The sequence below is a fragment of the Eurosta solidaginis genome, chromosome 4 (genome assembly GCF_040869045.1).
Source record: "Eurosta solidaginis isolate ZX-2024a chromosome 4, ASM4086904v1, whole genome shotgun sequence".
In the NCBI taxonomy this organism is placed as follows: Eukaryota; Metazoa; Arthropoda; class Insecta; order Diptera; family Tephritidae; genus Eurosta; species Eurosta solidaginis.
Window position 1 is genome coordinate 18,105,072 of NC_090322.1, and position 26,374 is coordinate 18,131,445.

Sequence of the window (26,374 nt, forward strand, 5' to 3'; positions counted from 1 at the left end):
GAAATTGCTTTGGAAGGTTGAATTCTATTTTACTTGAGCAGATTTGTATTGAAATTCAATTTTCTTTGCTGTCTAAAAAGCTACAAACTACATACAGAGCCTACGTTAATTGACTGTAATTACAAACTATTGTATTTAGAAGAATAGTTTTCTTAGAAAATAGAGAAAAATAGTATATTGCTATAGCAATTTGCAAACACACAAACCAGTTTAGCTATGGTATTCGGTCATATACCGCTAGGAACTTAAGAGCTTTTATAATGTATTGGCTTTTCTTCAATTGTTTAATGACCAATTGAGGACGTACAAATGTAGGTTAGCACTTTTCCATACAAATATAAATGGCAACACTTATTTAGAACGATGGCAATTTTCGGAACAGGGATGTTGAAATATTTGTTATTTGCTTTATGGTTAATAAATTTTTCGTACAATTTCAATAAAACAATTTTTTCAGTTAACTTCTTTGTGCTTTATGGCTCATCTCATCAGCTGATTTTATTTTTTTCATTGCATCGTCGATGGGATTGTCAAAAGGAAATAGAGAATGCAAAACGTAAACAAAGGTTACAAAACAACTAAAAATCTGTTGTTTAGAATTGCAGTAAATATTTCACATAACTTGAAAATCGTACACAAAATATTAAATATATGTGTATGTATTTTCTTTGCATATTTTTTACCACCCCATACATTTTGTACGCGTAGTTTTTCACATCACCATTTCCATCAACCGATACAACATTGAATACTAAAGCGTGTGTCATTGCTGATTCCCCAAATATATATCTTTCTGTATATATTTATATATTTCTTTGTGTTTTTAACAAATTATTTTAATAAAATATAGCTAAAGAAAAGCACAAGGACCAAAATTGCCCAAAGCTCGCTAATAGCCCGAATCTCCATCTTTACAACCAAAACTTTATTTATAGATTTGGATTCCAAATAAGAGGGAAAAAGGGACCCGTACATAAACATAGCAATTAGAAATAATATATATGATAACACATCTTTCTTTTATGTCCGGTTTTTCAATGAAAGTTTCAACCGTAGTTGAAAATAAGGTCACTTGACTTTGGCCGCATCCAATTTTACTGCTCATCACAGTATAAGTGGCCAAATTGAATTTTTTTTATTCGATCCTAAAAGTAATGTAAACGCGCACAGGTCCTTTATATTCCCTTTTGAATATGCGTTGGGTGGCACTGATATGCTGCAAAAAGCATGATAACATTTTTGTGTTTCATTTAATTATTTCATTTTTTCTTCAAATGAGTCCAGGAGTGCAGTCTTTTCTACAGAATGAAGACTTGGTTAAATGTTAGGCCTAAATCCTTAACAAGGAATGAATGAATGAATTAAGGAATGACGAAACGGCATTTTTAAATTAATGATTTAAAATTTCAGAAGATTGCACAGTTTTACAGCCCCGCTATAATTTGAGTAAATCTAAAAGCTAAAAACAAAACTGGAAAAAAATGTTAAAATTTAAAACGTTCAATAATAAAATGTTAATATATGTACCTATAAAGAGATTCTCATTTGTTTATTTCCTTTTTATAAGTTCCGTTTAATGGTTGACCGCAATTTTCAGTACAAAAGTGCGCAATCTTGCAACCTGTTTTTGAGTAGCTCCCTATGAAGCTAAAGTCTTGATAGTTAGAAAATACTTTGGAACCCGATGATAACGCGACATGAGGAAAAGACATTTCGCTTGGTGGCACAGGAATCGTGATATTTTAAAACTCCTCCGATTTTGAATATTTTCGAGCATAGTTTAAAATCGTATTAAACTTAAATACTTGAGATATATGTTCAGGCAATGATTGAACATGCTACATACTCCGGAGTTTCCTTTTTGCCTATGCTCCGGCTCTGAACATAAACAGAGCATAGATCAGAGGCGTAGCATAAAAAGTGATAGCATTTCTTATATTCTTCTACGAGCTAGAAAAATTATAAACCTTTCACACAAATATTCATCTAAGAAAAAGCTTAACCGGAACATTGCGAGCAAATAATTTAATTTTTGTGCACTTGACTGAAAATTGATTTAACTATAACTTCGTACCGGTATATCGCACAGCAAGAAGTTATCCAGTATATATAAATATTTGGTATTTTTGGAAGGGAAAATGATACATTATAAAATTCTGCACTCTATTTTTGATCGATATCAGTTAAATACGCCCGCAAAAAGCGATCATATTTGTTTGACTACCACATCACTGTGATCAAATATTCTGTTAATGCCACATTATTTTCTTACCTTTTAGGTTTTCTCTTCAATATTTTCTGCTTTAATTTGGCCTCTTCTTCTTTTAAAGCTGTCATATTTCGCTCACGCGTTTCTGCATCTTCGTTTTTATGAGACGCTAAGTGTAATCGTAGCTCCGAAGCTAAAGGAAAAGCCAAGGGACAAAACTTGCATCTATGAATATTTACACCCAGATGTAAACGTAAATGCGTGTGTAGTACACTTATTTGCCAGAAGGCGCTTTCGCAGTACTTGCACTTGTATGGTCTTTCACCGGTATGAGTGCGCATATGGGCGGTAACACGTGAGGGGTGAGCAAATCTATTTTAAAGACAGAATGAAAAGTTGTAATAAAAAACAACGTTATGACGATGATTTTAACACTACATTTACACTAGCTCCAAATACGTATCTCCAAATGGGTTGAGGTTACGCTCTTTATCACCAAAATCAAAATCCCCATAATCAGAATACCCAACACGAAATTCCTATTCCATGTCTGAAATACATTCACATTCACACAGAAAATGGAAAACTTTGATAGATGCGACCAAATACCCAAATTAATACGGCTAAATACCCAAATGTTTTATTGGGTTGCGGAGCGCAACCCTCTCAAAGGATTGCTAGCGCAATTTATAGCTTATCCAGCCCAATTATAAACCTCACTTATCCGTGGCGAATCATGTTTCTTCAGTAGGCGAGGTCCTGGCGACCCCAAGTTCTTCATGGAACTCGGGGATGGGGGCGGGATGCCCTACAAGGTGCAATGTGGTCATATTAAATCGATCACGAGATAGTCGGGCTTGTATCTTAATGGTACTTGTCACCGGAACGTACCGGGTATATATCTAGAAAGGACCATCAACATCGATTACAATCCCAAACGCCTCTCAAGGCAGTCGGTTCTATGTACCGGAGCTACTCGGCATTTTTCCCGACCAAGGACTGCCATTTTAGTGTAACCCCATTTAATTTGTTGTGTCCTTCCCATAAATTGTCATCCTCCCAGCAGCTCCTTGCAGCGGGACTGCTCCATTCTCTCCTGCTCCGGGAAGGTACCGAACCCAATTTGGGTCCGTCTCCTGACCGCGGCCCTGGGAAATGGTTTTGCTGCGTTTGTCGTAAAATAATCTTTTTAGGGCGGTCATACTCTTGTCAGTGCGTCACGTGCAAGGGATGGTTGCAACGGACAGGTTGTTCTGGGCTAGATCCCAAAACCCGACATCCCCGTAACTTCTATAAATCTTTTGTGGCTCCTTGCTGTTCACGCCCAAGGGCGTCCCGTAGTCTACGCCTTAGCGCCCCCACTACCTTACATCAGCTCTGCTGCTCAGCAAGCGACAACAAGTACCCGCTGTTGCTCAACAATATTACAATCCCAAAACCCTTTGGGAAGTCTCGCTACAACAACATGATAGTGTGTAGTCTGTGCGCTCGGTAAAGGAGCGACCTGCCAACTCGGAAACAGAACTAATGCTGGGACGGAAGAGATACATGGAGTTTAGGAGAACCTTCTCAATACCGGGAAGCATTAAGAATTATGCAGCACTTGACTGCAGTGATCGACCCAACCGACCGCGAAAGCGAGCGTGGAAGGATGTCGCAGACAGTTCACTCACTAAGACTTTGCTATGAGCAATTCTCAACTTTGCAGCCTGATTTTAAGAGACAGCAGAGCGAAGTGGGAAGTCTAAGTACTGAAATGCCACGCGCCTCAAAAGCTGCAATGCATAAATAGGAGGGAAATAGTGGCATTAAAAGTAAATAAGAAAAGACTAGTAAGCTAACGGGTGATGCAGCTTACTCAGTGATACACCAAAGGCCCATGTTTGAATATCACGTGTGGTGAAGTCGGAGGATACGCTAAATATGTTGCAGCGTCAAAACCCGAATATACCAATACCTGAAAGTAGCGACAAATGACGAGGGCCTGCTTGTGCTTGTCTGGATCAAACGGTTGTGTTGGCAGGTGCCGGATCTCGTCATAGTGCTTATGGAGATGTTCCGTAACCCGCGTGAAGGCGGTGCTAGATCAAGCAGTTGTTTGCTAGGATGTCCTGGTTTGTGGCAATTTAACAAAAACTGCCTGTTCAGCATTTCGTTGTGCTCTTTGGCCTCACTATGCAGATGGTGCTCGGGGTTCATAAGAAGACACCCGGTGGCAGTTCGGATAGCAGCACTTTGACAGGCCTGCAGCCTTTTCCAGTATGTGTTTTCAAAACTGGTGACGCATAGCTCATGAGCGTCTGGCCAATTTTTTTGTACGTGGTTTCCAACGTTTCTTTATCTTTTCGCCAGGTGCTGCCTGCAAGCGACTTCAGGATTTTGTTGCGGCTTTGTACTTTAGATACACTTTCGGTGGCATGGGTCTTGAAGGTCAGAGTATTATCGAACGTTACTCCTAACATCTTTGGGTAACTGACAGTCGGTAGTGTGACACCATCGACGCGAACGTCCAATATTTGCGACAACTGTTCCTTCCACGTCGTAAACAAGGCTTACTTACATACTTAATTGGCGCTTAACCGTTTAAACGGTTATGGCCGCCAGTCGCTCCTTCTCTCTGCCAACCGGCGCCAATTGGTCACACCAAGGGAGTTTAAATCGTTTTCCACCTGGTCCTTCCAACGGAGTGGGGGCCGCCCTCTACCTCTGCTTACATAGGCGGGTTCAGATAGAAACACTTTCTTGGCCGGAGCGTCATCTTTCATTCGCATAACATGGCTTAACAAGCGAAGCCGCTGTGTTTTAATTAGCTGGGCTATGTTGATGTCTGCGTATAGCTCGTGCAGCTCATCGTTAAATCTTCTTCGGTACTCGCCATTGCTGCCAACGCGTAAAAGTCCATAAATCTTTCAAAGAACTTTTCTCTCGAACACTCCCAGGGCCGTTTCATCCGATGTTGTAATGGTCCATACTTCTGCACCATATAGCAGGACGGGAACGATAAGTGACTTGTAGAATATGATTTTCGTTTGCCGAGAGAGGACTTTACTTTTCAATTGCCTACCTAGTCCAAAGTAGCATTTATTAGGAAGAGTGATTCTTCGCTGGATTTCAGAGCTGATGTTGTTGCTAGTGTTGAAGCTGGTTCCCAAATAAACGAAGATTTTACTATTTCGAAATTATGGCTGCCAACAGTAGCGTGGTTGCCAATGCGCATATGCGCTGACTCTTTGCTCGATGACAGCAGGTACTTCGTTTTGTCCTCATTCACCACCAAACCCATCTTTACCGCTTCTTTTTCCAGATTGCAGTAAGCAGAACTAACGACGCGGGTGTTTAGGCCGATGATATTAATGTCATCAGCACATGCCAGTAATTGCACGCTTTTATGGAATATTGTTCCAGAGCGGTTAAGTTATGCAGCTAGTAAACAGAGAGCGAGTGGATTTTGTCGGTGATAATGCCAGGTTGCGCGAGGTGAAGAAACTAGAAATATCGGCGAGATAGCTGTTTATTTTAGAAACTAATTCATGAATTGATGTGCCAGGTCCTGTTGCCATAAGCGTGCAGTTTCAGCATAGGAAACGATGTTGTTGTTGTTGTTGTTGTTGTTGTAGCAGTGCTTCGCCCCACCTAACAGCCGCGTCCGATCACAGATTGTCATCAATATCCTCTAACGGGAGTCCAAGGAAACTTGCTGTTTCAACAGGGGTGGACCATAAGGAAAGGGGTGTTAGAGGCGTTGGTTCCACATTACAATTAAAGAGATGGCTGGTGTCATGTGGGGACACATTGCAAGCGGGGCATACATTTTGCATGTCGGGGTTGATTCTGGATAGGTAAGAGTTTAACCTGTTACAGTATCCAGAACGAAGTTGAGCCAGAGTGACACGCGTTTCCCTGGGGAGTATGCGTTCCTCTTCCGCGAGTTTTGGATACTTTTCTTTGAGTACTGGATTCACCGGGCATAAAGGTCCCGAGTTCCGATTGTAACTCTAGGAAACGATTGTAACTCCTGGCGGGGGTTTCCAATGTCTTCGCTACTGGCGAAAGTAGTGATATCGGTCGATATGACTCGCCTTCGTTAGTAAAACGGTAAAAGTCTAGAACAGGGGTCGACCGTTAATACTCGTTGCGGGAGAGGAGTCCAAAGACGCGTATTGACCTCGACAACAATAATCTGAAGGCGGAAAAGAAATGAGATATTTGCAGTTAATGTTGGCAATTTTCATGTGGTTTTTGTAATATTGCTGTACACAGGAAAAAATTGTGTACAAAGGGGTTTTGTACGGAAGGCCGCCAAATAAGAAAAGTGTTATGCACAAAAATACTATGAATCTCACCCCCCCGTTTCGGAGGGACCTGTTTTTGGTTTTTTCATTAATATCGTTTGAACGACTCAAGATTTTCCGTCTTCGGAATATTAATACTGAGGTCAAGACGCGTTTTTTAACACCTCTCCCGATATTTTTGGACGCGTATTAGCAGTCGATCCCTGTTCTAGGGTTTTATCGAAAAAAATCACAAATTGAAAACCTAGATCTGGCTTTGCACCGACGGCCTTTGCATGGTAGTTGAAGACCCAAGCCACTGTGTCTGTTGAAAATAAAACTTGCAATATAACAAAGCATTGTAATCGAATAGAAACAAGCCTCGAAAACAAAAATTTGCGCAGATTTCGGGTTGGGGTTGATGATTTTAGTGATTTTTTTAGCTTGGAATTTTGAGTTTGGGGATTTAGAGTTAGTCCCCATGTCAAAGCTTTTACATTGGCGTCATTCGCATTTTCTTTAGCCATTCCCATTCGACTGCCAGGACATAAATGCATCGCAAGAAAATGCACTAGCTTACGCTTTTGGTCCAGTGTAAATGTTACATAAGAAAACTTACCGCTTTTCACAAATATCACATTTGTAGGGCCTTTCGCCGCTATGGTTTCGTTTATGTTGCCATAAATTACTTCTTTTCTTAAAACATTTACCACAAATATCGCACTCGAGTTCGTTGCCTTGATGTTTAAGTTGTTTGTCATCTTCAAGATTTTCTTTGGATCTGAAAAAATAAAAAACAAAGATAATCAAAGAAACGAAGTTTTTTAAGATATAAGAATAGGTTATATGCATATTATCATGATAGAGTTTATTCATTAAAATATTACATCCAATAACGTCAATGGAATTAAAGTCAATTCATAATTTAATTATTATATAATATATAATCTTCTTTTAGCCATTAGTTCATAAATTAATGCGCAACATGAAATATCACCTGGTGTTGCAAAATACCTCTCTTTATGACCCAGGTGGCACAGTGCTGGTGGAAGAATTTTCTACTATCGCTAAATATTTAGTAGTATTTATACAGAATAATTTGGCATTCCAAATTCTACAAACCTAATAATTTTTTTATTTATTGTATCTAAAAAATAACACGAGTAAAAATTCACGCGTGTTCTGTTTTCCTTTCGTATTTGAATACTTCCTAAAGAAACAAGATTCGCCACGGATAGGAGAGGTTGACAATTGGGCTGAGTAAGCTATAAATTGCGCTGGCAACCCATTGAATCATTTGGGTATTTTAGTCGCCTCTTACGCATACCTGCCGCGGGTTTAAGCTAAGCCTAACCAGAGTGTGTGCGGAATTTTTGCCGGCACAGTAAGTAAGCGGTCTGTTGTGTGTATTTCAATGCACACTAAGACTTTTGTGTAATATTGTGCCTCACAAATACAATACACAAAACCAATTCGAGATTTGCCAAGTATTTTATTATATTGTGTTCGAATAATATACAATTGAATTGTGCCGTTTTGTAAGGATGCACACACTGCTCCTAACCTTAATATGCAATATCCCACCTTTGCAGAAGAAGAAAGCACACTACCAAGGGAAACACGAGTCACCCTGGCCCAACTTCGTTCTGGATAAAGTAACAGGTTAAACTCTTACCTGTCCAGAATCAACCCCGACATACGTAATGTATGTCCTGCATGCAATGTGTCCCCACATGACACCAACCATGTGGAGCCTAAGCCTCTAACACGTATCTCCAAATGGTCCGGCCCTGTTGAAACAGCCAGTTTCCTAGGACCCCCGTTAGAGGATTTCGATGATAATTTGTGAGTGGTCGTGCCCCTTGAGTGGGGCGAAGTACTGTTAAAACAACAACAACAACTTAAACAATAAATATGATTTTGTCAAACTATTCGTAAAAATTAGAATGAATTGTAATTAGTACACGTAGCCACTATTTAACATATTTCCTTAATCGGATTCATCATTTAAGAGATGTTGCGATGTAAAAAATTGTTTTCGATCACGGATCGTATAACACAATACCGGCCCTGGATTCCGCGCTTTACGGAGTAATTAACCTTAATATAAAATCACAGTATACGGAGCTTATGCATGCCATTTTACCTATTTACTCTCAATTTAGCCTCTGCTTCCCTTAGAGCTGCCATATTTCGCTCATGCTTCTCTGGATCTTCGTCTTTATGCGTAGTTGAGTGTAACCGTAGCTCCGAAGCTAAATGAAAAGCTAAGGGACAAAATTCACATCTGTGAATATTATCACCCAGATGTACACGTAAATGCTTATTCAGTAGGGTTTTTGTCGTGAAGCACCGTTCGCAGTACTTGCATTTATATGGTTTTTCACCGGTATGAGTACGCATATGCTCACTTAGGGTCCCAGCTTGTGCAAATCTATTTAATACAGGGCGAAAATAAAGTTAGAAAAAATTTGGTGAAACATATTAGGACGAGGATTTTTATGACAACTTACCGCTTTTTACAAAAATCACATTTATGGGGCTTTTCATCGCTATGAATTCTTTTATGTATTTTTAAAATCCATGTTTTTTTAAAATGTTTGCCACAAATATCGCATAGGTATTGTTCGTTCTTGTTACCTATGTTTTTGCATCTGAAAAAAAAAACAGGTAATCAAGACAATAATAAAAACGAGTTTATTTTTTGATATTAAAAAGAAGCAAGGATTTGAAGTTTGTAACTAAACTAACAATTTTTTGGCTACTAAAAATTCGAGTATGTTCAAATTTAAACACGGTCTTAAAACTTTTTAGTATATTTAGAGCCGCTTGCAGAATGGCAAGTTATTTTTTTAGTTTTAGAGCTAATTTCAAAAATGTGTCAAAAATGTATAAGTTTAACCCCTCATGTTACGTTAAGTCCGAGTTAAAAAACTTAACTTGCCGTTCTGCAAAAGAGCCTTAAAGAACATCTTCGGCTTATATCCAAACCCTTTCTCAGCAAAAGCACAGTTTTTCAAGAGCAAAAAAACCGTTTTGAAAGCTATATTGTGAATTGCTAGAAATCTGAAGTACAGCAGTGGGTGATGAAAAATCGCTTTGTGTATTCAAATAAGTTGTGTGGTTTAACTCAGTTTAATATAGTTTATAAGTCACATTTAGCCTTTTGTTATTCGAATTAAAATTATTTTCTTAAAAAAATATTGTTGATAAAAGTTTTTGCAGAGCAAAGAAAATATTCACCCTTATTGTCATTGTCGTCGTCGACATCGTCGTCGTTTTTCAGTTGACGTCACATCGTATCGACGTCGTCGTCACTTCGACACCAAATCGGTATTGGCTGAGCTTATTGAGACGACAACGACAATTTATCGATAAAACGAAAGGAAAATATACCATTTCTGCCATTTCTGGATTAGCTGTTAGTTTTTTACTATTTCTGTATCTTTTTTCGCAATTTGAGATTTCTTTAAATATTTCATTTCAAGATTTTACAAAATGGTTTTGTTATAATAGTAGCGCGAGCTCTAGTGACGATAATAATATAGAGGAGCTTAGACTCAATAGAAAAAAATCAGAAATAACTCCGATTTTTTCTAGCTCAGCTACAAGAACCTCGAATTGTTGCGCACTCGTTATTTTCATTTTGAATATAAAAAAAATGCATATTAGGTACATGTTTGTGTATTTAATTAGTTAAAAAAGAAATGTTTTACTTACAAATTTGTCTTCTGTCGTCAGTAAAAACAGCGTCGGCAAAAATGGCGTCGTGTGAGGGCGACGACGACAGCAAATTTGCTAAAGCGCCAAATACACGACACGAACATTTCCGCGAACATTCCCGTTATGTCATGTTTCTGCGACCTTTTCTGTCGTGTATGGTGGTGTTTGCCCGTTCGCGCAAATGCTCGCCAAAAATCAAAATATTTTAATTTTTGGCGAACTGTTCGTGCGTGTATGGCGAAATAGCTCATAATCGTAGTAATTTCTGAATGGAACAGACGTGCGCGGAAAAGTAAAATGGACAATAAAAAATTTCTGAGTGAATTTATTGAAATTTATAAATCTTTGCCATCATTGTGGCAAGTAAAAAGCAAAGATTATTGTAATAGAATTAAAAAGAATAATGATTATGCGACTTTAATCGAAAAATTAAAAGAAGTAGATCCTGATGCCACAAAGGATACAGTTATAAAAAAAATAAGTAGTTTGCGGGCGCAATACCGGCGTGAATCAAAAAAAAAAGAGAGATAGTTTGAAGTCTGGTGCTGGTGCTGAATATGTTCCTACTCTTTGGTGCTATGATTTGCTATGCTTTTTGAAAGATCAATAAGAACCTTTGCAGGCGTTACCACAATGCAGGATGAAAATACAAACACATTTAAGGTAAGAAAAAAAGTCAAAATTTTATTGTTTCTTTTTTTTTGTGAACACAAACATTCATTTTGTTTTTATTCCGTAAATGATTCACTTTTTATTTTTACTTCAAAAAACCAATAATTTTCAGACACACATATGTACACATGAAACTTTTCTTGTTTAGTCGAAAACAAATAATTTAATCAATAAATAATTACCTTAATAAAATCTTTCAATTGACTTATTATGGCATCACAAGTCTGTAACTATTTTCCCAATCGTTTGGGGCGCAATTGCTGTCAAAAATTTTAAGTCTTCAAAGCTATTGCCACTAGCTAGAAAGCGCAAAGTTAAAGCAAGGCGGTGATGAGGGGGAATCGCTTCTCTCATTATTGTATCCCGTTTCGTTATGCGTGGCAAAATTTTTTGTAAAAGTTGGTCAAATGTTGCCTTGCCCATACGAACGTAATTTTTAAAAACATTTTGTGACGTGAATTCCAGTTCTTTAATAAGCTCACTTTGTACAAGAACTGCTCGTTTTTTAAACCATTCTTTGCACCAAATTCTTTTTTTGCGATCTTCTCTCTTTTTTTACGCTTAATTGCCACAGCGAGCAATATTGCTGCAGCACAATTGTTGTCCGTATTCATCGCTGTCTCAAATAGAACTAATGTTCGGCCAAAAGTTCGTATGGTGTATGGCCAAAGCTGCGAACAAGATTGCGGAATGTTCGCGGAAATGTTCGTGTCGTGTATTTGGCGCTTAAGCCAATACCAAACATGCGTCGATAGTCGTCAATAGTTATCAAAACGACGATGGCAATACCGAATTTAACACGTCGTCGTGAGTCGTCGTCGTTCAGTGACGACAATGACAATAAGGGTGATTAGTTTTTGGACATATCGTTTATTTTCAATCATGTTTTGAAGATGACCTCTTGAAAAAGCGCGTAGTTTCCTTTCCTCTCTTCCTTTTCTTTTCTCTTCCCTTCTCCTCTCATTTCTTCTCTTCTCTCTATTCTCTTTTCTTTCTTAATTTTCCTTCCTTTCGTTCCCTTTTCATTCCTTTCCTTTACTTTCGCTTGCTTCCGTTTCTTCCCGTCCTTTCATTGTTTTAGTCATCGATGTTAGAGAAAAAACAATAGGAATTGTATAAAGCAAATGAGTCTACCTCGCTAGTTAAAAACATATTATTTTATTTTATACATTTGAAAATTTTAGTGAATTTAAATTTTTTTTATTAAATTATTATGCTTTATTATAACAGAAAAACTCAAAAGAATTAAACATACCAGCAGTCATTAGACCTATTCCTAAACCGCCAAAGATTTCATCAGATGTCTTTGTATTTTTTAAATTAGAAATTTGATTCTCCCTGTGATGAGATTCGAATTCGAGTTGTCATATTTGTAATCCCGTAGCCCAGCCATTTAATAAAAAAAATACTACTACTATAAGATGAACAGACATTAAAATCCAAGGTCTATTTTATTTTAGTTTATTGTTATATTTTTTTATTAATTAACAAAATAGTACACAAAATTGTTGCAACCAACCAAACGAATAAATATTCCAAATTGAATATTCTGTTGTTGTTGTAGCAGTGCTTCGCCCCATTTAATAGACGCCACCACTCAATAATTGTCATCAATATTCTCTAACGAGAGTCCAAGGAAACTTGCAGTTTCAACAGGCGTGGACAAGAGTGAGAGCGGTGTTAGAGGCGTTGGTTCCACATTGCATACCACTCGTATGGTAGGAAACTGTCCCAGTTCGCCAGATTTAGCTATCATGAGCGCAGGTCTAGTAACCTGTGTCAACTAGCAACCAATGGTAACATTGGCATTTGACCACCTACTGACACTTCTTTCGCTCGAGCGATCTGCCGACTTCATCACCACCGATAAACGCACTTTCCATCAATGTTAAGAAAGGAAAGTGGGATGATTACAAATCTTATACTGACAATCCCTTTGCTGCCCTCCCTATCCCGACTGATGCTCGTCAAGGGGAGCGTTCATTTCGCAGGGTTATTGAATCCGCTTCGGCTCGTTTTATTCCCGCCGGAAGAATAACCGAAATTCGACCTCACTTTCCGGCGGAGGCCGCAAATTTAGCGAGAGAACGTGACCTTATAAGACAGCTCGATCCTGGCGACCCCCAAATAAGGGATACAAACCAACGCATCAGATTGCTTATGGATAAACACAAGCGGGCGAAATGGGTGGAGCACTTAAGAATCGCAACATCTCTGCCGGTGTAGGTAAGCTTTGGTCCATCTTAAAGTCCCTATCGAACACATTTCCATCGCCTTTGGCGATAAAGTGCTGTCGGATGCGAAAAAAAGCGCAAGCGCTTTTTGCCGACAATATGTAACGCATTCTTCGGTTGACAAAGTCAGACGGCGGGCCAACAGACGCGCACACAAGCATAAATACAGCGTGTCCAATTACCATCACCGCCAGAGGTTGAAGACGCATAGCCATGCCGATGCTTAAAAACCTAGTCAAAGAGGGATTTAATTATCTAGCGCATGCCTTCAACTTGTCCCTGTCCACCTTCGCCATTCCCGCAAAATGGAAAATGACCAGGGTGCTTCCGCTATTAAAGCCTGGGAAACTAGCTAACATAGATTCTTATCGGCCGATATATCTCCTATCGCCCGTAGCCAGGACGCTTGAAGCCATTCTGCTTCCCTATTTCACTGCAAATTTGCGTCTTGCCAATCATCACCATGGCTTTCCAAAATTACATAGCACTAACGCGGCGCGAAATGCCATTAACACACAAATAAATTGCGTATTAAATCTAAACCCCCACCATAGGTCAGTACTCGTTGCGTTAAACCTGTCAAATTATTTTGACACGGTCAACCACGGTACGTTACTGCAAGACCCGGAAGGGTCCTCCCTACCCCAAATCTCAAAACGTGGACCGCAAATTATCTGTCTGGTCGTCAAGCATCGATACAATTCAGGAACATAACATCTAAACCAAGAAGAATTAAACAAGGGGTGCCGCTACCTCCACCGCCAGAAGGAGTCACTATCGTTTCCTACGACGATGACTGCATAATAATGGACACAGGCCCAGGCCCACACATCGATGAGCTTTATAATAAAATAAACAGCTATCTCCCTGATCTCTCTAGTTCTTTCGCCTCGCGAAAGCTGACATTGTCACCGACTAAATCATCGGCGACCTTATTTACAACATGGACGTGCCAAATGTCGACCATATTGAACATCCACGTCGATGGCATTGCGGTACCGACTGTCTTACACCCAAAAATCTTGGTAGTGACGTTTGATCAGGATCTACATTTCGGAGAGCATGCAACCGAAATTGTTCCTAAAATCCAGACCCGTAATAAAAACCTCAAATCTCTTGCCGGTAGCACTTGGGTAAAGACAAAGAAACGATTACTACTTACAAAGCATTTGGCCTGCCGATTGCATACTACGCGTCCCCGATATGGTCACCAAGCCAAGGTTACTCACTGGAAGAAACTGCAGGTCTGCAAAATACTGCCTTCAGTATTATGTCCGCAGTATTATGTCCCCAGAACACCACCTATACAATGAGGCGAGGGTACTTCTCATTAGGGAGAGAAATGAAATGCTGGACAAACAGTTTCTGTTGAATACCCAGAAATCTGGGCATCCCTCTAGACACTTTATTGATGAAGCTACAATCCCAGGGGCTTAACTGATATCCCCATTGATATCCACAAAACGGCGTTGGACCTCTAGGCCGGGAATTGCCCAGTTTTTAAAGTTAAATAAAAACAATGCAAATACCACGGGAAAATTATTTCAGTTTCTGATGGTTCACTTTTTTCACAATAAATTTTATTTTAGTTGTGTTTTTATCCACACAATTTTTCAAACTAAAAACTAAATTTTTATTTGTCAGAAAAAATGTTTGTTTTTAAAGAACTGGATTGTCATTCTAGGTTCGAATCGAGCTTAAGGCCAGAACAATAATTTTTTTTTTTTTTTTTCTAATGATAATTATTGTTATTTTTTAATTTTTCTAAATTTGAAAAATTGTATTTTGTTTTTGGAATAGTAAGTAGAAAATTTTTCAGACAACCTGCCATAGCTGCGCAGATAGCTCCATTTCGAAGGGTGCTAAGCCTTCATCATCAGTACGCTTTAGGCATGCTGCGCTAACCATTTAGCTATACAGCGGTGGTTTGTTTGACTGGCAAATTTGCTTCTATTCCTTTTTACCAACTATATTTATTCAGTGTTGCGCCATCTGGTGCAAATTACTGATAATGCTGGATTTTTGTTTATTGTCAATTACTTTGTTTGACATTCCCAAGTGCTCATTGTTTATTAACAATTGTTTTTGTTTTTATCGGCCTATTGATAAATCATTCTAGGTTCGAATCGAGCTCAAGGCCAGAACAATAATTTTTTTTTTCTAATGATAATTATTGTTATTTTTTAATTTTTCTAAATTTGAAAAATTGTATTTTGTTTTTGGAATAGTAAGTCGAAAATTTTTTCAGACAACCTGCCATAGCTGCGCAGATAGATCCATTTCGAAGGGTGCTAAGCCTTCATCATCAGTACGCTTTAGGCATGCTGCGCTAACCATTTAGCTATACAGCGGTGGTTTGTTTGACTGGCAAATTTGCTACTTCTATTCCTTTTACCAACTATGTTTATTCAGTGTTGCGCCATCTGATGCAAATCACTGATAATGCTGGATTTTTGTTTATTGTCAATTACTTTGTTTGACATTCCCAAGTGCTCATGGTTTATTAACAATTGTTTTTGTTTTTATCGGCCTATTGATAAATCATTCTAGGTTCGAATCGAGCTCAAGGCCAGAACAATAATTTTTTTTTTTTTCTAATGATAATTATTGTTATTTTTTAATTTTTCTAAATTTGAAAAATTGTATTTTGTTTTTGGAATAGTAAGTAGAAAATTTTTCAGACAACCTGCCATAGCTGCGCAGATAGATCCATTTCGAAGGGTGCTAAGCCTTCATCATCAGTACGCTTTAGGCATGCTGCGCTAACCATTTAGCTATACAGCGGTGGTTTGTTTGACTGGCAAATTTGCTACTTCTATTCCTTTTTACCAACTATATTTATTCAGTGTTGCGCCATCTGGTGCAAATCACTGATAATGCTGGATTTTTGTTTATTGTAAATTACTTTGTTTGACATTCCCAAGTGCTCATGGTTTATTAACAATTGTTTTTGTTTTTATCGGCCTATTGATAAATCATTCTAGGTTCGAATCGAGCTCAAGGCCAGAACAATAATTTTTTTTTTTCCCAATGATAATTATTGTTATTTTTTAATTTTTCTAAATTTGAAAAATTGTATTTTGTTTTTGGAATAGTAAGTAGAAGAATTCACTAGAGGTCCATAAATCTTTCGAAGAACTTTTCTCTCGAACACTCCCAAAGCCGCTTCGTCGGCTGTTGTCATGGTCCATGCTTCTGCCCCATATATCAGGACGGGAACGATAAGTGACTTGTAGAATATGATTTTCGTTCGCCGAGAGAGGACTTTACTTTACAATTGCCTTCCTAGTCCAAAGTAGCATTTATTGGCAAGATTGATTCTTCGCTGGATTTCAGTGCTGATGTTGTTGCTAGTGTTGATGCTGGTTCCCAAATAAACGAAGTCTTTTACTTATATTTAAGAATTCATGAGCTTAACACCGGCTTATAATAATTGAATTTCAATTATTATGTTTTCTAAGAGAAACTGAAAAGAATGAAACATTTACTGGCATATTGCTATGGAACCATTTCGAAAACCGCCAACGTAATCATTATCAGGCAATTTTGTAATGTTGTTACAGGTTTCACCGGGATTCGAACCGTGAATCACATGGTGAAACTGCAGTAGCCTTTAACCACTAGGCCATCCTGCTGGTATTTGTTTTCATGCTTAATTCAGTTTTTCTCATTTCTACACTAACAACACAATCGAGACATTTTGTCTCTATATTAATTTGTGTGCCATGTAGATTTGTTTTTGTAAAGTTCTTCTTCGTTGCGAATGAGAAGCTTTTTTCAGTTTCTCTTAGAAAACATAATAATTGAAATTCAATTATTATAAGCCGGTGTTAAGCTCATGAATTCTTAAATATAAGTATAAACTGAACACACCATTAAACAAACATACATAAATATGTACAACTGAGCCTGAGTTTACAAATTTGACCAAGTTAGCACAGATGACGTCGTAAAAATTATCAGTAAATTTAAAGCCAGAGGTGAAAAAAAATTGTTATCAGATGGTGTTGCCAAAGACATAATACCATATTTAGGTTTTTTCTATGCTCAAATTATAAATGACAGTTTAAGTAGTGGCATATTTCCAACCATTTGTTAAACCTCGACTATAGTCCCAATAGAAAAAGTTGCAAATACTATTAAAGCAGAGGAGCTGAGACCAATAAATACTTTCTCCAGAGATGAGAAAATTTTAGAGCCGGTAGTTAAAAATCAATTAGTTCAATATTTATTTCTTTGAAACTATCGATCACAAAATATTATTAGAAAAATTCTCAAGCATTGGTATTAAAATTGAATTAGACGGGTTTGATAATTTCTTAACAAATCGTAAGCAAAGAACAATAATTGGTTCAGCATTATCGGACGAAGTTCACATTAAGTTTGGTTTACCCCAATGCTCTGTGCTAGCTCTAATTTTATTTAATGTTTATAATAATGATATTAAGTCTATATTGAAATTCAGTACCATAAAACTATTCGCGGATGATGCACTAATTTCCATAAATGGTAGGAATGAACATGAAATAAGAGAAAAACTACAAAGTGATTTAGATGCTCTCTATATTTGGCTGTATGGTAACAGACTAAAAATTAATATTGAAAAAACTGAATATATGGTAATAACAAGGAAGAATATTGCTCATTCTGAAACTATTAAAATAAATGATATTAAAATTGAAAATTTGATGGCCATGTTGATTACATAACAGGTAAAATAGCTAAAAAAATTTATTTCATTCAAAGAACCTGTAGAAACTTGAGTAGTTATTAGGGGGACTCATGTAACCGTATAAATGCCTTATAAAGTGTGTAAACGTATAAATTTATCTAGTTTACGCACGAGCTGTCAAATTTTGTATGAAAAATCATTTACACAATTTGTATAAATTTACGCGCACATTTCATTGTGTAAACGCGGTAAACTCAAAGGAATGCAACCTTGCAGACATTACAGACGGCATTTTCATCAAAAATCTCCAACATCAGCAAGTAAAGGCGTTTTAGTTTTAATTTTTCACTTAATCTTGGTATTTTTTAATTTGTATAACAATCAAAAAAATTTTTTTTGGAAATAATACAGCTGAAAAGCAATCAAGTTTATCAAGAGTATTACTAGGTGCGTTCATATAACCGCGTGTGTAAATGGATATAATTTTACACCTTATAAGTTTATATGCTATCATGAGTCCCCCTATTATAAAGCAAAAGTATATAGATCCATAATTGACAAATAGTTCATATATTGTTCTACTATTTTCTTTATCTTGAAAGATTCGCAAATCGATAACATACAAAAAGTGTAGAATAAAGCTATGCGCTTTATATTAAGTAAACGTTTTGATACCCCCATTAAAGATATGCTACAAAGTTTTATTTGGATGAGCGTAAAACAGCAAATATTTTTCCACAGTATGAAGTTTATATACAACATAAAAACCGGAAATTTGCCTTATTATCTAAAAACAAGTATTAAATTTAACTACGAGGTTCATGACAGAAATACGAAGCAGAGAAATGATTTTAAATTACCTAATTACACAACGGAGCCTGAAAAAATAGTCTTTTTTACAAAGGGTTAAAATGCTTCAACGAATTACCTGGAAATATTAATAATTGTGATAAAAACTTATTTAAGCAAAGATTATATGCTCACGCGAAATCAATGAATATAAAATAGATATTAAGATTCGTATGGATTTGTGTTACATGTTTCAAATACAAATTCAAATTCATGTTTCAAATTCAAATTCAAGTTCAATCTCATACATAGTACATATTGTTAATTAATGCAATAATATTTTTATGAGTTGATCTATGCTCTAAGAGTCGTAATAAATAAAATAGTTGTGCATTGCCAGCAAAAAGTTTAATTTTTGTGCACTTGACTAAAAATTGATTTAACTATAACTTCGTAGCCGGTATATCGCACAGCAATTAGTTATCCAGTATATATAAATATTTAGTATTTTTGGAAGAGAAAATGATACATTATAAAATTCTTCAATCTATTTTTAACCGATATCAAATAATACGCCCGCAAAAAGCGGTCATATTTGAAACTTTTTGACTACCACTACATTACGGTGATCAAATATTCTGTTATTGCCAAGTTATTTTCTTACCCTCTAGGTTTACTCTCCAATAGTTTCTGCTTTAATTTAGCCACTTCTTCTTTTAAAGCTGTCATATTTCGTTCACGCGTTTCTGCATCTTCGTTTTTATGAGACGTTAAGTGTAATCGTAGCTCCGAAGCTAAAGGAAAAGCCAATGGGCAAAACTTGCATCTATAAGTATTTACACCCAGATGTATATGAGAGCGCATGTGGACGTGTAAATGTGAGGCGCGAACAAAGCTATTTTAAAGACAAAATGAAAAGTTGTAATAATGACGATGTTATATATACTACATTTACACTAGCTCCAAATACGTACCTCCAAATGAGTTGAGGTCACCCTCTTTATCACCAGAATCAAAATCCCCATAATCAGAATACCCAACACGAAATCCCTATTCCCTGTCTGAAATACATTCACATTCATACAGAAAATGGGAAACTTTAATGGCGGTGACTAAATACCCAAATGAAAACGACTAACTAACCAAATGATTCAGTGGGTTGCAGAGCGCAACCCTCTCAAGGGATTGCTATCGCAATTTATAGCTTATCCAACCCAATTATAAACCTCACTTACCCGTGTTTCTTTAGCAGGCGAGGTCCTTGCGACTCCAAGGTCTTCATGGAACTCGGGGATGGGGGCGGGATGGCCTACAAGGTGCAATGTGGTCATATTAAATCGTTCCCGAGGTGGTCAGGCTTGTATCTTAATAGTACTTGTCCCCGGAACGTACCGGGTCTATATCCGGAAAGGACCATCAAAATCGATTACAATCCCAAAACACTTCGGGAAGTGTCGTTACAACAACATGATAGTGTGTAGTCTGTGCGCTCGGTAAAGGAGCGGTCTGCCAACTTGGAAACAGCACTAATGTTGGGACGGAAGCGATACATGGAGTTTAGGAGAACCTTCTCACAATACCGGGAAGCGTTAAGAATTATGCCTCGCTTAACTGCAGTGATCGACCCAACCGACCGCGAAAGCGAGCGTGGAAGAATGTCGAAGACAGTTCACTCACTAAGACTTTGCTGTGAGCAATTATCAACTTTGCAGCCTGATTTTAAGAGACAGAAGAGGAAGGATAACAGGACCACACCTCTTAATCTGCAAAGCAGAGCGAAGAGGGAAGTCTAAGTACTCAAATACCACGTACCTCAAAAGCTGTAACGAGGTACAGCATAAATGCAGGGAAAGAGTGGCATTAAAAGTAAAGACGAAAAGACTACTAAGCTAACGGGTGATGCAGCTTACTCGGTGATACTAAAGGGATTCAACGCTGAGACAACTATTTTCACCGAGAAGAAGACGAATGAAGGTGATGAATACAGCACTGATCCACACTATACCAAAGGCCCATGTTTGAGTATCAAGTGTAGTGAAGTCACTCCAGAATATACCAATACCTGAAATTGGCGACAAATGACGAGGACGTAGACACAGCGGTGGTGTTGCAAGCGGAAAATCAGCTCAATGGTGCTGTCAGTCTTAACAATAATCACAATATGCTGAAAGCTGGCTAGGTGGAAAGAGCCTCGTGAGCCTGGAGGTAGCGCCTGTTCACGCCGTCAGGCTGAACCATCATTAAAAAATACTCACGTCTTAGGCGACCCATACTAAAGCCCTATTTCTTAATAACGAAGTTTTCATAAACGACCCGATCTAATGCTACCATTATGCTAAGTAGTTATTGTTTCTCTCAACAGAGTAATGTCAAGCGGCACCATCAACCGTGGATTTGGTTCACTTTTCAGCCAACAGAAAATGATATGCTCGATCCTACGGCACTATAATATAATTTCTAGCGCGTGGGCCAAAAAATATAAACTATCGCTAAGGTGTACCTTGTTTCTCAGGGTGCGTTAGTGTTTTATAAGGGCATGATAAAAACCTTGTTGTTGTAGCAATGCTTCGCCCCACCTAACAGCCGCGACCGATCACAAATTGTCATCAATATCCTCTAACGGGAGTCCAAGGAAACTTGCCGTTTCAACAGGGGTGGACCATAAAGAAAGGTGTGTTAGAGGCGTTGGTTCCACATTACAATTAAAGAGATGGTTGGTGTCATGTGGGGACACATTGCAAGCGGGCATACATTTTGTATGTCGGGGTTGATTCTGGATAGGTAAGAGTTTAACCTGTTACAGTATCCAGAACGAAGTTGAGCAAGAGCGAGTTTTGGATACTTTTCTTTAAGTACTGGATTCACCGGGCAATTCCCGGCATAAAAACCTTAATGTTGCTTTGCTACCGAAACTAACCAGATCTATATCCGACAAAGAACCATGAACATAGATAACACCCCCAAAACCTTCGGGGAGTGTCTTTATCGTTAATACAACAACAACAACAACAACAACACCAAGCGGAATAGGGGGCCTAGAATATACCCTCGATAGGTATGCCTGGCGAAAGGAGTGGTATCGGTGTATGGCTCGCCCTTGCCATTAGTAAAAGGGTAAAAGTCTAGAACAGGGGCCGATTGCTAATACTCGTTTCGGGAGAGGAGTCAAACGACGCGTATTGATCTGGACAACCCTAATCTGACGGTGGAAAATAAATGAGAAATTTTGCAGTTAAAGTTGACAATTGTCCTGTGGTTTTTGTAATATTGTTGTACACAGGAAAAAATTGTGTGTACAAAGACTCAACATTTTCCGTCTTCGGATTATTAATACTGAGGTCATGACGCGTCTTTTGACACCTCTCCCGATATTTTTGGACGCGTATTAGCACTCGATCTCTATTCTAGGCTTTTATCGAAAAAAAAATCAAAAATTGAAAACCTAGATCTGGCATTGCACCGACGTTATTTGCATGGTAGTTCAAGACCCAAACCACTGTCTGCGTAAATAAACTTGCAATATGGCAATAGCATTGTAATCGAATAGAAACAAGTCTCGAAAACAAAATGCAAATAGGACGTGTCGGTACGTTTTTCGTAATTTTTTACTATATACCCTTTTTAATACATACATATGTATATATACTTGAACAATTCTTCATATGTCAGGTAATTTTATTTATTTACATACATATATAGCATTTCGTGGACTTTGTGTTTGCGAGTTTGTGACATTGCCCAAAAATGTGCGCAGATTCCGTGTTGGGGTTGATGATTTTAGGGGGTTTTTTTAGCTGGAAATTTTGTGTTTGGGGCTTTAGTGTTAGTCCCCATTTCAAAGGGTTTACATTGGCGTCATTCGCTTTTTCTTTAACCTTTAGCACTCGACTGCCACGACATCAATGCATCGCAAGAAAATGCACTAGCTTAAAATACGATAAAGAAATATATCGCATAGGTGGATCGTGCTTTCAGGCCCAATGCGATGAAATGCTATCAAATTATTTCTGAATAGCGTCGCATTTGGAATTTTGAACCCAAACTGACGCATTTGGTCCAGTGTAAATGTTACATAAGAAAACTTACCGCTTTTCACAAATATCACATTTATAAGGCTTTTCGCCGCTATGAAGTCGTTTATGGTGCCTTAAAGAACTTTTTTGCGTAAAACATTTACCACAAATATCGCACTCGAGTTCGTTGCCTTGATGTTTAAGTTGTTTGCCATCTTCAAGATTTTCTTTACATCTGAATAAATAAAAAACACAGATAATTGAAGAAACGTAGTGGTTTAAGGTATAAGAATAGGTTAGATGCATATCATCATGATAGAGTTTATTACAAAATATGACGTCCAATATACAAAAATAAAAATAAATGTAAGGAGCGATAAGATTCGAAGAGATTTTAGGCAGAGCTTCCTTTTCCTACAAATTGGCGGGACAGGACAGGGACAGGACGTACTTGTTTTATGCCGTTTCCGAACGGCATCTGCAAGGCAGATGAGTTTTGACTGAAAGCTTTTTGTAGCAGAAACGCTCTCGGAGTGCTTGCCAAACACTGCCGAGGGCGAACCCGCTTAGAAAAAGTTTCTTCTAATTGAAAAAGCTTTTTTCTAAAACTTTGATGTTGTTTTTCCCGGGGATCCAGGATCTTCGGTGTGGATGGCGGAGCACGTTACCATCACACCACGGCGACCAATAACGTCAATAGTTCATTAATTAATGCCCAACATGAAATATCACCTAGTGTTACAAAATACCTCTTGTTGTTGTTGTAGCAGTGCTTCGCCCCACCTAAAAGCTGCGACCGATCACAAATTTTCATCAATATCCTCTAACGGGAGTCCAAGGAAACTTGCTGTTTCAACAGGGGTCGACCATAATGAAAGGGGTACTAGAGGCGTTGGTTCCACAATACAATTGGAGAGATGGCTGGTGTCATGTGGGGACAAGTTACAAGCGGGGCATAAATTTTGTATGTCGGGTTGATTCTGGATAGGTAAGAGTTTAACCTGATACAGAATCCAGATCGAAGTTGGGCTAGAGCGACTCGCGTTTCCCTGAGGAGTGTGCGTTCCTCTTCTGCAAGTTTTGGGTATTGTTCTTTAGAGTACTGGATTCACCGAAAAATGCCTGGCATAAAGGTCCGACGCCTGTTTGTGGAGTTCACTGAGACCTGCTTGTGTTTTTTGGCTTCATACGGCTGCGTTCTCAGGTGCCGTATTTCCTCATAATGCTTACGGAGATGACTCCTTAAGCCCCTGGGCGGTGTTGGCTTATCAATCAGATGTCTTTTGGGATGCATTTCAGCATCTTATTTCTCTCCCTGATGGGGAGTATTCTCGCCTCATAATGTAGATGGTGTTCGAGGGACATAAGAAGACAACACGTGGCGGTTCTGAGGGCAGTATTTTTACAGGCCTGTAGCTGCTTCCAGTGAGTAGTTTTTAGGCACGGCGACCATATAGGGGACGCGTAGCATGCAATCGGCTGGTCAATTACTTTGTAAGTGGTAATGAGCGTTTCTTTGTCTTTTCCCCAAGTACTGCCAGCAAGAGATTTGAGGATTTTATTACGACTCTGGATTTTCACTACAATTGCGGCTGCATGCTCACCAAAATGTAGATCCTGATCCAACGTCACACCCAAGATTTTGGGGTGTAGGACAGTTGGTAGCGTAGTGCCATCGACGTGGATGTTCAAAATGGTCCGACACTTGGGACGTCCATGTTGTAAATAAGGTCGCGGATGATTTATTCGTTGATAGTGCCAGGTTTCGCGAGGCGAAAAAAACTGGAGAGATCAGGGAGGTAGCCTTTATTCTGTTGCAAAGCTCATCGATCTGTGGGCCTGGGCCTATGGCCATTATTGTGCAGACATCGGCATTGGAAACGATAGTAACTCCTTCTGGTGGCGAAGGTAGCTTTGATATGTAGAAGTTAAACAAAAGTGGGGATAATTCTTCTTGGTTTTGATGTTGCGTTTCTAAATTGCACCGATGCCTCCCGACCACTCAGATAATTTGCGGTCCACCTTTTAAGACTTGGGGGAAGGGTAGACCCTTCCAAGTTTTGCAATAACGTGCCATGGTTGACCGTATCAAAAGATTTTGATAGGTCTAGCGCAACGAGTACTGTTCTATGGTGGGGGTTTTGATTTAAACCGCAATTTATCTGAGTGCTAATGGCATTTAGCGCGGTGGTTGTGCTATGAAGTTTTCTAAAGTCATGCTGATGAGAGGCTAGTTGCAAATTTGCTTTGAAATAGGGGAGCAATATGGCTTCAAGTGTCTTGGCTACTGGCGATAGGGGAGATATCGGGCGATATGAATCTCCTATGTTAGCTGGTTTCTCAGGCTCTAGTAGCGGGACCACCTTGGCCATTTTCCATTTTTCGGGAATGACAAAGAGACAGGTTGAAGACGTGTGCTAAATATTTGAAACCTTTCCCTAGGCTTTTAAGCATCGGTATGGCTATGCCGTGTGGAAACGCGCTGAATTTGTTTATGTGCGTGCCTGTTGGCCCTCCGTCTAACTTTGTCAGCCGTAGAATGCATTATATATTGTCGGCAAAAAGCGCTCGCGCATTTTTTCGCATCCGACAGCACTATATCGCCAAAGGCGATGGAAATTTTGTCATTGTGCCTGGACGGATTCGATACGAACTTTACGGTGGACCAAAGCTTACCTACACTGGCAGAGAGGTTACAACCGCTTAGATGCTCCTCCCTTTTCACCCGTTTGTGTTAATCCACAAGCAATCTGATGCGTTGGTTTGTATCCCTTATTTGGGGTCGCCGGGATCGAGCTGTCTTATAAGGTAACGTTCTCTCACTAAATTTGCGGCCTCCGCTGGAAAGTGACGCCGAATTTCGGGCATCAGTCGGGATAGGAAGGGCAGCAAAACGATTGTCAGTATAAGATTTGTAATCATCCCACTTTCCTTTCTTAAAATTGATGGAAAGTGTGTTTTTCGTTGGTGATTAAGTCGGCAGATCGCTCGAGCGAAAGGAATATGGGTAGGTGGTCGGCTGCCAGTTGACGCAGTTTACGAGTCCTGTACTCACGATTGATACATATATCTGGCGAACTGTGACAGCTTCCTACCATACGTTCCTCCGTTTATTGTGCAGAACGTCGTTTCTTCTATTTGATCCGCTAAAATCTCACACCTGCTGCCTGCCTGCAAGTCTGAATGCCATAGATCGTGATGGGCATTGAAATCGCCTAAGATAATACGATTATTACCAGTGTATACCGCTGATATTAGGGCGGTATCCACTGGGGCAACAAGTGGCAGGAGGGATGTAGATATTGATGATTTCTAGGTTTGCATCGCCTGATCGGACAGATAGACGGGTGCAGGGGCTGAAGCTCGGCATTGCTACCGACTCTACTACGGAGATTGTAGTTGAGTGGGAACGGCCGTATGAGTTGGTGGCGTCGTGGGGCACGAACAGCAGCGTGTACTTGTTGTGGCCTGATGAGCAGCGGAGCTGTTGAAAGGTAGGGGGCGCCCTTGGGCGTGAACAGCAAGGAGCCACAACAGATTTATAAAAGTTACGACGACGTCGGATCCTGGGATCCAACCCAGAACAACCTGTCCGATTCAACCATCCCTTGCACGAGACACACTGACAAGAGCATTCCGATTTTAAATCATTCTTAATACCAAGTAGTTTTAGATTATTCCAGAGAATCTTTGGTGGTAGAAATACATCAAGTTTGCTTCGGAAATAACCCCTTTTGGCATGCCTAGTAATTTTCGTAGCTCTGTTTCGCAATATCTTATAAGCCTGCCAG

The 26,374-nt window shown here is 38.9% G+C and overlaps 1 protein-coding gene across 1 annotated transcript in view; it reads right to left on the reverse strand.

Annotated features, from left to right (window-relative positions):
• LOC137248415 (uncharacterized) overlaps positions 1 to 26,374 on the reverse strand; it is a 277,648-nt gene that overhangs the window by 152,270 nt on the left and 99,004 nt on the right. Inside the window, exons 12-17 of the mRNA XM_067779354.1 lie at positions 22,657 to 22,818; positions 19,235 to 19,465; positions 8,994 to 9,134; positions 8,627 to 8,914; positions 7,100 to 7,261; positions 2,273 to 2,581 (exon numbers count right to left, since the gene is read on the reverse strand). Coding sequence (XP_067635455.1) covers positions 2,273 to 2,581; positions 7,100 to 7,261; positions 8,627 to 8,914; positions 8,994 to 9,134; positions 19,235 to 19,465; positions 22,657 to 22,818 — 1,293 coding nt within the window. The remainder of the gene's footprint in view (positions 1 to 2,272; positions 2,582 to 7,099; positions 7,262 to 8,626; positions 8,915 to 8,993; positions 9,135 to 19,234; positions 19,466 to 22,656; positions 22,819 to 26,374) is intronic.